The sequence below is a fragment of the Oncorhynchus clarkii genome, chromosome 3 (assembly GCF_045791955.1).
Source record: "Oncorhynchus clarkii lewisi isolate Uvic-CL-2024 chromosome 3, UVic_Ocla_1.0, whole genome shotgun sequence".
In the NCBI taxonomy this organism is placed as follows: Eukaryota; Metazoa; Chordata; class Actinopteri; order Salmoniformes; family Salmonidae; genus Oncorhynchus; species Oncorhynchus clarkii.
In genome coordinates, this window is record NC_092149.1 from 62,223,104 (window position 1) to 62,235,472 (window position 12,369).

At 46.5% G+C, this 12,369-nt stretch overlaps 1 protein-coding gene across 1 annotated transcript in view; it reads right to left on the reverse strand.

Moving 5' to 3' along the window:
* The window catches only part of LOC139400897 (solute carrier family 49 member 4), a 62,770-nt gene that overhangs the window by 10,370 nt on the left and 40,031 nt on the right, over nt 1–12,369 (reverse strand). Inside the window, exons 6-8 of the mRNA XM_071145458.1 lie at nt 10,835–10,902; nt 4,617–4,744; nt 2,110–2,292 (exon numbers count right to left, since the gene is read on the reverse strand). Of these exons, the coding sequence (XP_071001559.1) occupies nt 2,110–2,292; nt 4,617–4,744; nt 10,835–10,902 (379 nt within the window). The remainder of the gene's footprint in view (nt 1–2,109; nt 2,293–4,616; nt 4,745–10,834; nt 10,903–12,369) is intronic.

A 12,369-nucleotide genomic window follows, 5' to 3' on the forward strand; every position in this document is an offset into this window, starting at 1 on the left:
GAAATCGAAAAGGGGACTGTGGATACGTCTCCGTCCGTTAGTACGTTTGTACGTTCGTCACACACGATATCTCAGACAGCACTGGACCGATTTTGACAAAACTTGGGTGAATGATGTGTCTTGCCATAGAGAGCCAATATTTACAAATTTGCTAAATTCATGAGGGACAACATGTTTACCATTACCTTTTAATAAGCTGTCTCAAATACATGTAAACCAATGGTCTAAATTCCTATAGGGACATGTACATATCATATTAATTGTTCCTAACACTGATTCCTGAGGAACACCAACTGCTCTACTTTTATAGGGCCGAGCTACTGGCAGTCATCAAGAGTGTCCAGTCCTCACAGGAATACCACAGGATTCTGAACTCAAGATGTCTTGGGCCCTTAACAATAGATCTCAGACCAGTCTCAGCTGGGTATAGTCTCTGAGCATCACTCAGTGCAGAAGGGAGGGAGCGAGAGACCCAAGGGTAACATAAACCACACTACTGCCTGTGACCACAACAGGGTTATATTTTAAAAGCTAAAGCTGCGCCAAAGCGCTCTCCTCTCAGTTTAATCTCCTGGGTGTCAGAGGGAAAGAGGGTAGGAAGCCGCCAACACTGTTCCCTTCACAGTTCCCACCATATGGGCAGCATCCAGCACACAGACCCCTCTGTACACATCCACCAAGATGTCATCAACCACCACCAACAACTAGAAGAGAAAAATGTATACTTTGAGGCCTGTGTCCGTTTGCTGATCCTAGGGTACATACATCTCCATCTGACACAGCCTGGCTATTGACAGTCGACACTTTGTCTACCTCCCAAATAGCACCCTATTACAGTGCACCACTCTGGGGGACCAGCCAGACTGTACACCCCCTGTACTCTGGGGGACCAGCCAGACTGTACACCCCCTGTACTCTGATGGACGAGCCAGACTGTACACCCCCTGTACTCTGGGGGACCAGCCAGACTGTATACCCCCTGTACTCTGGGGGACCAGCCAGACTGTACACCCCCTGTACTCTGGGGGACCAGCCAGACTGTACACCCCCTGTACTCTGGGGGACCAGCCAGACTGTACACCCCCTGTACTCTGGGGGACCAGCCAGACTGTACACCCCCTGTACTCTGGTGGACCAGCCAGACTGTACACCCCCTGTACTCTGGGGGACCAGCCAGACTGTACACCCCCTGTACTCTGGTGGACGAGCCAGACTGTACACCCCCTGTACTCTGGTGGACCCAGTGAATCTCACGAATAGTAATCCAGTTTGCACAAATATGTGTACGTATATATTCTGTCTATTTACTCAAAAGGGTTTGAGGGGGGAATGCTGTCAAGTTCTAGAAGCATTATTCATCATTCCACCTGAGTGGCTTTGTGATTAGCCTTTACTGGAAGGTTAGATAATCAGACAAAGAAGAGCTCTGCAAACAGAACGTAGCTCAGCCAACAGAGGAGAGAAACAGAGGTTTCTTCCCAAGTGACACCCTAGTCCCTTCATAGTGCACTATTTTTGACCATGGCGGCAGGGTTGCCATGGCGGCAGGGTTTGCTAGTTCAAACCCCCGAGATGACAAGGTACAAATCTGTCGTTCTGCCCCTGAACAGGCAGTTATCCCACTGTTCCTAGGCCGTCATTGAAAATAAGAATTTGTTCTTAACTGACTTGCCTAGTTAAATAAAGGTAAAAAATAAAAATAAAAATGGCCTGGTGAAAAGCAGTACACTATGAAGGAAATGGTGTGCCATTTGGGATGCACCCACAGAGAGGAGGCATGATGCTTCGGATCCACTGACTTTATATTTCTACAGGTTCCAGACCTGCTCCTGGAGCCTGTAATGTAATGTGCTCTACTTACAAAGTATACATGAACCTCCACTAGACCAAGACAATGAATACCAGGCTGGGAGATAAAACATTTATTTAAATTATTATAATCAAAATAAATATTATATCTTAAAAAGTCTGGGAATCTAATTCTAATTCTTATATCTATTTGACCTCTTGACCTGGATGTAAATCTGACCTACTGCTCTAGAGCTCTCTCCTATCCACTTCTTTCTCTTCCATCTTGTGTTGTAGCTGTACTCTACCCGTCAGTCTTACCTGTGCTGTAGAAGGTGAGGAAGAAGAGGAGGCAGCCGGTGACCAGGTTACCGAGGAAGGTGACCACGCCACAGGTGATGCCCTCTGGCACGGGGTACACGGTCTCGATGAAGAGCTCAAAGAAGATGGGCACACTACTGTTGATGAAGATGCCCACCAGGATACAGGAGGTGTAAAGAGTAGCTGAGGGGAAGAGGGGAGGGGGGTTAACCAATCAATCATCACATTTTATAAAGCAGAGGACAGGGATTCATGGGTTAACCAATCAAATGTGACTTATAAAGCCCTTTTTTACATATGGCACTTTAACTAGTGACTAGTGAGATGACACTAGTCTAGTGTAACCATGAGAAGGCCTCCAAGTTCTCATTGTTACATATCAAAGCTTACTCATAATGTCATTCCAGGTAAGACAATGGTGGTTCAACAGTGGGTGGTGGATGGGGGGAAAAACGCAGGCAAAACCACCTGCTGTGCAGCTTGTGTTTTCATGAGATTGACTACAGTTAGTTATTCTCAGGGCACAGGCAAATTGCGTTGGTAAGTGCCATATGCTGCTGGCCGATTCTCCCAGTGTGTGTGTGTGTGTTTGTATGTGTGTACGGGTGCCCGTGTGTGTGCATCTCAACTAGTGTGTGTGCATCTCAACTAGTGTGCATGCGCGCGTGTGTGTGTGTGTGCTCACAGTATCTGTGCGTGCGTCCGTGCTTGTGTGCCTGTGTGTCTTGGCCACCACTGATCGAGGTCTCAGCTGCTCTGAGGCCGAGCCCGGGGGCCCTGGGCTGGGAGAGGAGATTAAGCCATCACCGTGGAGCAGAGCATTGTTACATCCCAAATGGCACCCTATTCCCTATAAAGGGCACTACTTTTGACCAGAGTACTACGGTAGTGCACTATATAAGGAATAGGGTACCATTTGGGACAGAACATGGCTCAGTCTCCTCTGTCTCCTTTATCACTGCAGATTGGGCCAAATCAACTCCTCATTAGCCAGCACCGCTCTAAATCACATTGCTGCCTCAGAGGACCCAGCCTGCCTGCCTGCCTGCCGCTGTCACAGAGAAACTGAGGCGATGCCACTGCACCGACGACACAGTCATCAAATCCTGAATGAATATCCCCTCTTCCCTCTCATCTCCCCTTTGTTCAACCACCCCCGTCCTGCTCTAAGACAGGCTGGTATCAAACACAGACAACCTCTAGTGTCCCACGGCTGCTCTGTTCCTCCCACTCTGTCTCAGTCTCTCCCCGGTTGTAGCTAGTTGATCCCCAGGGGATGGTGCTGCTTCATCGCAACATTTTAGACTTTTCCAGTAGGGGAAGTATTGTAGTAGAACCATGAAGAATGTGTCCAAGGGAAACCCCACGCTGTCAGCGAATACCGTAAAAAAATTTGGACCCCCTTTTTTATCTCCCAATTTTAATTATGATCTTTTCTCATCGCTGCAACTCCCCAACGAGCTCAAGAGAGGCGAAGGTGGAGTCATGCGTCCTCTGAAACATGACCCGCCTAACTGTGCTCTTTAAACACCCGCCAGCTTAACCCAGAACCCAGCTGCACCAATGTGTCGGAGGAAACACCGTTCAAATGGCTACCGGGGTCAGCCTGCAGACAGCTGGCCCGCCACAAGGAGTCGCTAGGGCACGATGAGCGAAGTAAAGCCCCCTCCGCCACACATTCCCATCACCCGGACGATGCTGGGCCAAATATGCCCCGGCCGGTTGTGGCACAGCCCAGGAATGATCCCGGGTTTATAGTAACGTCTCTAGCACTGCGATGCAGTGCCTTAGACCGCTGCGCCACTCGGGAGCGGATTCAGCGAATCACTATTGCATGAATGATAATAGACGTCGTTGAAGAACAAAACCAGTGAAGTTGTGTAAAAAATACACATTATTATTAATTTAATAAGTGCGCAAGCTGAGGATTTCAAAAAAGGGATAACAAAGAGAAGTGTGTAATGTGGAAGAGGCTCCTACCAGAGCTATGTATATTACCAGCCATGCACAGTACACCAGATGGATGGGCAATCCTGGGGTCTGTTAGCTTGGCACTGTCAGCCAGTAGCGAGAGGACTGAAAAAAATACTGATGACAAGCATGAAAATGATGATAGATGAGAATGCTAGAGCTGGTGAATGTGAAGTTCATGTGTTTGTTTGTTTCAAGGGAATCTGCTAATGTGCTACTGCATCGCAGTCCATATCTGCCCTGAGATTGGAGGGTTGGGAGTTCCATCCCCGGCCGAGTCATACCAAAGACTGTACAAATGGGCATGATGCATCTATTCTTGGCCCTGCGATAGACAAGAGTCTTGTCCAGGCGGTGTACTTGTACATCAATCTGCCTCACGCTACAGAAACAGGAGATGTACTTGCTTTACTCGGTCCATGCGTCCCTTCCTAAATCTAAAGGACAAGTCTGCTATTGAAGTATCCATTGTGGCTATATTGAAATATCTATTGTGGCTCTAGGATTCTCTGGAAACCATGCTCTACTAGGCCTACCTGCAGTGGAGGGTAGGTGTGTGAGCCTGGTCAGGCAGGTTAATGTGAACCAGGTGGAGGCCAGGGAAGCACCAGCCATCATCAGGACCAGGATGAGCTTCAGCATGCCCCGGATAGAATCTGCAAACCTGGGGTGAGACAGAGATGGAGGTAGTGAACCTGGAGAGAGACAGAGATGGAGGTAGTAAACCTGGAGAGAGACAAAGATGGAGGTAGTAAACCTGGAGAGAGACAGAGATGGAGGTAGTAAACCTGGAGAGAGACAGAGATGGAGGTAGTAAACCTGGAGAGAGACAGAGATGGAGGTAGTAAACCTGGAGAGAGACAGAGATGGAGGTAGTAAACCTGGAGAGAGACAGAGATGGAGGTAGTAAACCTGGGGAGAGACAGAGATGGAGGTAGTAAACCTGGAGAGAGACAGAGATGGAGGTAGTAAACCTGGAGAGAGACAGAGATGGAGGTAGTAAACCTGGCGAGAGACAGAGATGGAGGTAGTTAACCTGGGGTGAGACAGAGATGGAGGTAGTTAACCTGGGGAGAGACAGAGATGGAGGTAGTTACCTGGAGAGAGACAGAGATGGAGGTAGTTACCTGGAGAGAGACAGAGATGGAGGTAGTTACCTGGAGAGACAGAGATTGAGGTAGTAAACCTGGAGAGAGACAGAGATGGAGGTAGTTAACCTGGGGTGAGACAGAGATGGAGGTAGTTAACCTGGGGACAGACAGAGATGGAGGTAGTTACCTGGAGAGAGACAGAGATGGAGGTAGTAAACCTGGAGAGAGACAGAGATGGAGGTAGTTAACCTGGGGTGAGACAGAGGTGGAGGTAGTAAACCTGGAGAGAGACAGAGATGGAGGTAGTAAACCTGGAGAGAGACAGAGATGGAGGTAGTAAACCTGGAGAGAGACAGAGATGGAGGTAGTAAACCTGGAGAGAGACAGAGATGGAGGTAGTTAACCTGGGGTGAGACAGAGATGGAGGTAGTTAACCTGGGGTGAGACAGAGGTGGAGGTAGTAAACCTGGAGAGAGACAGAGATGGAGGTAGTAAACCTGGAGAGAGACAGAGATGGAGGTAGTAAACCTGGAGAGAGACAGAGATGGAGGTAGTAAACCTGGAGAGAGACAGAGATGGAGGTAGTTAACCTGGGGTGAGACAGAGATGGAGGTAGTAAACCTGGAGCACACAGATAGAAACAGGATTGTTTTTAAACAACAACAAAACAACAACTGAAACGCGTACAACATTGCCTAATTTGGTATGTTTCAAAAATGGCTTAAAGGAAAACTCTACTCAAAAACTATATTTTGGTATTTTCTTCCACTGTTGGAAGTCCAACACTGTAGTCCACTGTTGATACGGCCCCAAAATGTTTTGCATGTCAGGAGTTTCAAGAAGCAATGTGTCACCCGCCATATCATCATGATGATGCAAATCATGACATGCTTCAAACCACAACAAAGAGTGTAAACAAGTCTCAGGGTGACTTATGTGCCTCCATGTCACCATCGATAAAAGGGAAGCAGTCATGGTGTCAGGAGAATGTAGCTGTCCCTGGGTTACAACTGGTGACAGCTTACAGCGATACACCATGATATGAGTTGATGTAATTTAGATCACCAGTGACTGTGAAGCAAGCAGGCAGATATTTGATGTCTGCTACTCCCCATCCATCCAGACACGCTAAACAAAGCCTTGTGTTTTTGCGTTCAAAATCAAATCAAATTGTATTTGTCACATGCGCCAAATACAAACAGGTATAGATAGACCTTACAAATGCTGATGCTCCAGATACTCAACTAGTCTAAAGAAGGCCACTTCAACCAGGACAGTTTTCAGCTGTGCTAACATGATTGCCGGTTTTCTAATGATCAATTAGCCTTTTAAAATGATAAACTTGGATTAGCTAATACAATGTGCCATTGGAACACAGGAGTGATGGTTGCTGATAATGGGTCTCTGTACGCCTATGTAGATATTCCCTAAAAAACAATCTGCAGTTTCCAGCTACAATAGTCATTTACAACATTAACAATGTCTACACTGTATTTCTGATCAATTTGATATCATTTTAATGGACAAAAAATGTGCATTTCTTTCAAAAACAAGGACATTTCCAAGGACCCTACATCGCGAGGGCTGCATGCTACGTCACTGATGAACTGTAAGTTAAGTATAACTATAAGATGTGTCAAATGAATGATATCAAACTCAGGGCTCCAGCTATGCATTTAGTTTGCTATGGAAGTGGCTAGATGTCAATATCAAGCTTCTTGGTTACAGCAGAGATTTCTAATCCCCTCTTGGATCAAGATCCCTGTTGACAATATTATACTTTTTTTAAAGTGTTAGTAAGTTTTAGAAATAGTGTTTGTCCCTTGTACTGTATGTACTTCTGGTAACACTGTATACCCCGGTATGGTACAACAATACAGAAAATATGGATACTGCCCAACCCTACTGACAAGGTTTACTCCTGGACTGACAAGGTTTACTCCTAACTGTCCGACATCGCACATATTGAAGCTCGTAGTGGAAAGACACTAATTGCCTTTGTTTTGTTGTGCTCAGACAAGATGCTTCAGAAAAATTGTTCAACCCAACAAAGAACTATTTGTGGAAAAACACCCGCAGGAAATGTTGAATTTGTCAAACAGTCTCTCAGAGTTCAATAAAACTGTAGCAGGGGAACATAAGGGAAATCTGTTTTGGACAGCCTCACAGACAACAAAACTATTTAACTTCAAACCATTTATTTTTGCACTGTCTGTGTGTGGCTAGGAACCATATGTCACTCAGACTGTCTGATAGTATGACCCCCATAGTGTTCTGTCTGAGTGAAGAATACATCTAGGATCAACTTTCTATTCATGAATGGACAGAGCAGTCTGCCTAACATGCTATTATGTACCTTTTGGAAGAAAACACAACAGGGATGCTGGGCCATGGAAGGAGGTGCTTTGGCAGGGACAGGCAAGTACTGCCCAGCCCAGTCTGCTCTCTCATTCCCCAGCCAAAGCCAGCCTCTGCTCCTACCCATCTGCCACTAGCTCCAACTCTCCCCTGGCTGTGCCAGAGACTACAGCCCTGCACCTACCCAGTCAACCCCTCTCCTCTCTGGGTAGAGGACCACAACTAAGTCCTCTACTCAAACAGCACCAGTATCCTATTATATACGCCTCCTACACCCAGCCAAACCCTTGTCTCACTGGGTAGAGGAGCACAGTTAATTGTCCCCTACACACGTGGTTCCCAAACCTCTCCTCAGGGACCCGCAGCCATTCCATATATTTGATCTATTCCAGAGCTAGCACACCTGATTCAACGTGTCATCTATCATCAAACCATTGACTAGGTAAGCCAGGTGAGTTAGTTCGGGGCTATTACAAAATAGTGAAATGTCTGGGGTCCCCGAGGAGATGTTTGAGAACCACTACCCTACCCTACACCACCACCAGTATCATAATTACTATCACCCCTCTCACATCTAATTTGTTTACTGACACCTGCAATAAATGCAGCATGCATCTAAGTAGTATATTTCAAGACTCCTTTATGCCCTACAATGTCAGCTGACAAGACTGGAGCATACTGTACACCTATCTTGCTGTGAGGTAATGTCTAAATTAAAAGCACATCAATAACAGTTGTGTCAGATTTATTGGCAAGAAGATAGTGACGCTTAAATCTCCTCTGGCATCAGATTTCATTTTGTGCATTCTCCTCTGGCTAACTGCAGGAATAATTCAATTCTTATTCCATTTGATATTATCATTATTAGGTCTATTTGTCTCCATTCTGTGCCAAGACAAGGGCATGTACTGAATGAACAAACCAGTCTGATAGATGGCTGTAATGATATCACTGACAGACAACGGCCAAAACAAATTCAGTTATTTCCATTTTCCATTTTAAATATCTTGTTTACCCCTCGTTTATCTAAGATAAATACCTGATCATCTCTCAGGTCTCTAGTGGCAGTTAATGTGGTTAAAAACTCTTCCACCTTCCTTCCCCCCTGCCTGCCTCCCTCCCTTCCCCCCTGCCTCCCTCCCTTCCCCCCTGCATCCCTCCCAATGCCTCTCCTCAGGTTGATAATGGGACTTGGCTTATAATGGTGGGGATAATGTTTAACAGAGGATAATGGGAGGTGGTTATTATTATTAATTTCCACCAGCTCTGTTCTGTTCCAGGTATGGTCTTAAAGCAGCATTTTCACCCCGACCCACAAGCTGCTGGCCGACAATTAAAAGGCGCAGGCTCATTTGTCAAACGTGTCTCTGACGCACGACGCACACACAGACACAGACAGACAGACACAGACAGACACAGACAGACACAGACAGACAAGACACAGACAGACACACCTCTGAGCACCTGTCGCTAATTGCCCCCACAGTGACAAATACTGCCATCCATCTAGTGGTGGGCGCATCTCAGGGGGAAGAAAAATTAGGAATGTGTGTGTGTTGGGGAGTGAGTGTTTGTTTGGCTGTCACAAAGCCCTCCCGGGAAGCAAACCACTTAGTATTTGCAACCATAACACCTGCAGCAAAAGTTCTTGAATGTCTGCTGCCTGTGGCAAGCTGCTCTCTGATGTGTGTGTGGCATAAGGTGAGACAGAGGTGTGTTATAACTTACGTTCAGGCACGAGAGTGTGTGTGTGCGCGTGTGTGTGTGCTCTGTACTGTAACTCAGCAGCTCCATCAACACCAAAGGTGTCAGGCAAATGATCATTAATGGTTCCACAAAGGTCCCAGTACTATAGAGGTAAACAGGGGCATCTGCTACTGCGCTTCCCAAACACAACACATCACCAATCACAGCAAAACCCAAACAAACACATACATGGAACGCAACCCCACCCGAAGCACCGCTCTGCTCAGATCAGCTCCCCAAGCTAACCGCCAACAGACGCCAAATTAAGTCAGACGTGAGAAGGAAGCCAATCAACTGGCTGACTGAGACTCTTTAATGAGTTAGTTTCTGTTTCTCTGCCATGACATCAACATCTACTGAGGCTGCAAACCTTACCCAACCCTGATTAACCCTGGATCTATAGTTAACACACAATAGTTTGTTAAATAGCTCCAGTCCACTCCAGCCTATACCAAGAACAGAACAGTTCCATGAATCAAGGCTGGAGTTATGGCCTAGTTTTCCAAATTAAAGAGTTGTGAGACTTTGGCCCTGCCTGGAAGTGCTGATTGGACCGGGCGATGAGCATATACATGTCAGCTGGACGACGGATCCATTCCTTTTGCAGAGTCCACAGATTGGGGCCTACGGTGTGTCAGTCTATCCATCAGCTAGAGAGATGTGGCCCATTGCATTAGCATTCACTTACTCACCTCCGTCTATCACAACAACCATGGATTTAATACACTAAGAGAGATGGAGGGAAGGAGTGGATGAGGTGAGCGAAGGGGTTTGAGACGGCGGGCGCATCCCAAATTGCACCCTTTTCCCTATGTAATGGACAACTTTTGACCAGAGCTCATAGACATTTAGGACACACCCTGAGACTCCTACCCCCCTCCAATACCACTAAACACAGTAATGTTTCAAGAAAGTGAGCGAACCAGACTGGAATGCAGCATAAGCAGACAGAGTAATAGACTCATTTATTCTTGTGAACATGCTTAGTAATGGGTTTCTAGTTGCTAATCTTGTTGACAGGCCTTGGAGGCAGAGCCAAAGCTATTACGACCAAACATGGGCTGTGTATTTTCATGCATACTTAATCTGAAGATACTAAGCGAGTGTATGGAGTTCACGATAAATGCTTATCCTCCAATTTGACGGCTCACCTGGTCCAAGGAGATGGTTTAGGATCGAAATGATGAGACAGGCTTTTTAATGGGAGGATCTCTCCTCACACATCGCTGAACGAGAGCTAGCTGTTGGTAGTCAGGCTTAGTCCAAGCCCAGCCTACCTTCAGACTGTACTGGGCCTACTCCAGACAACCTCTAACTAGAAGCCGGATTCACCGTTGAGATAAGCACACTCAACTCAGACTTTCACAAAATTCATTCAGTGACGTCAATAGGAGAAAATCTGAGTTAAGCGAACGGATCTCAAGTCAGAAAACTGTCCGGGGCCTTTAAGGACATCAAATATCTGACACCCCATCAGGGGTTATCTGTGGGCACATTCAGGTCAAGTCATGCTACAATGCTAAACCACATGGAAATGGTCTGCTGTTTCTGTTGCTTACCTGGCCATGGCCACTCCAAACACACAGCCGCCCACAATGGACCAGAACCCGATCCAGCCAGCATCCACCTTGAGAGACAGACAGAGAGAGAGAGAGATAGATGGATACAAAAGGAGAGATCAAGAGAGAATGAGGGTATTGACAGAGAACGAGATAGCAAGGAAGAGAGTGTGGAAGCGAGAACGAGAGACAGAAAGAGGGGAGCATTATTCCATGTTCAGCATGCCAAACACGACTCAGGGGACCGAGGCTAAACAGAGAGCAGGCACTGTGTCTGAAGACTGGGTAAAACGGTCAATCAAGCCCAGGGTAAATTGCAACCCTGTATTTTGATAGTGGGGGGAGTCAACGGCTGGTGGTGTCAATGTGATGATTCATCACAGACAAACGCCTGCTCTGACAGATGGAGAAGAAAAAACAAACATTATGACCAGGGTCTTGTTCTGTAGGGAGAAAACAGAGTAAAGCAGGGAAACACTACCACAACTTGCCCAATAGGAAGAGAGATGTTTTTCTACAGTGTTCCCTCCTGAACTAGACCCAGGGTCTACTGCTGTAGCATCAGCATGAGAGACTGACTGCATCACAGACGGAGGCCAATGTGTCACCCACACACAACACAAACGCTCTCACACACACAAACACCTCTCTGGGGAAGCTGAGTGCCAATGAAGGTGTGCTGGGGTTCACATCAATCTACCTTAAACTATAACTCAGGTAGAAAAAAAGAGGAGCCACGTTGAAAGAGGCCAGATGTGAGTATAAACAAGATGAGACCAGAATGTGAATAAAGCATTGTGTACAGAAGAGATCCGTGGTCTAGGGGCCTTTTCTGAAACTTTCTTGAAAAGGAACAAAGGTTGTGAAGCTGAATGCAAATCGTTCTGCATGCTATTTAAGTGTCAGGGAAGAGATCATAGCATTTTGTGTGTGTGTGTGTGTGTGTGTGTGTGTGTGTGTGTGTGTGTGTGTGTGTGTGTGTGTGTGTGTGTGTGTGTGTGTGTGTGTGTGTGTGTGTGTGTGTGGTTAATTAACTGCAATATGCTCAGTCCTAGATGCAGCCGTACAGGCCTGATTTGTCCGTGCTCAGCTTAATAATCATGTGCGTTGTTACTACTGTGTCAATAACCAGGAAATGGTTTCCGTGCCGAAGTTATGTACAGTGTGGAAGCCAGGGCTTCAGGCTCCTGGCACATTCACTTATTTGTCTTTCTTCAATTTTCTCTTGTTTCTGAGCCTTTTAAGCCAGTAATCATGGCACTTACCCGTGGGTGTCGCACAACACGATGGCATTGCCATGCTAATTCATTCAGAGGTAACCACGGATAGCATCAAAAGACACCACGGAAGTTAGTTGGTACACTGTCTGCCTGCCTGCCTGCCTGTCTGGAAGCATAACCAACCACCACTCTGACTGGGCCCATAGCCACAAAGCATTTAAGAGTAGGAGTGCTAATCTAGGATCAGGTTTCCTCTCGTATACATTATTATTTAAAAGTCAAAATCGATCCTAGCTTAACACTCCTTCTCTGAGA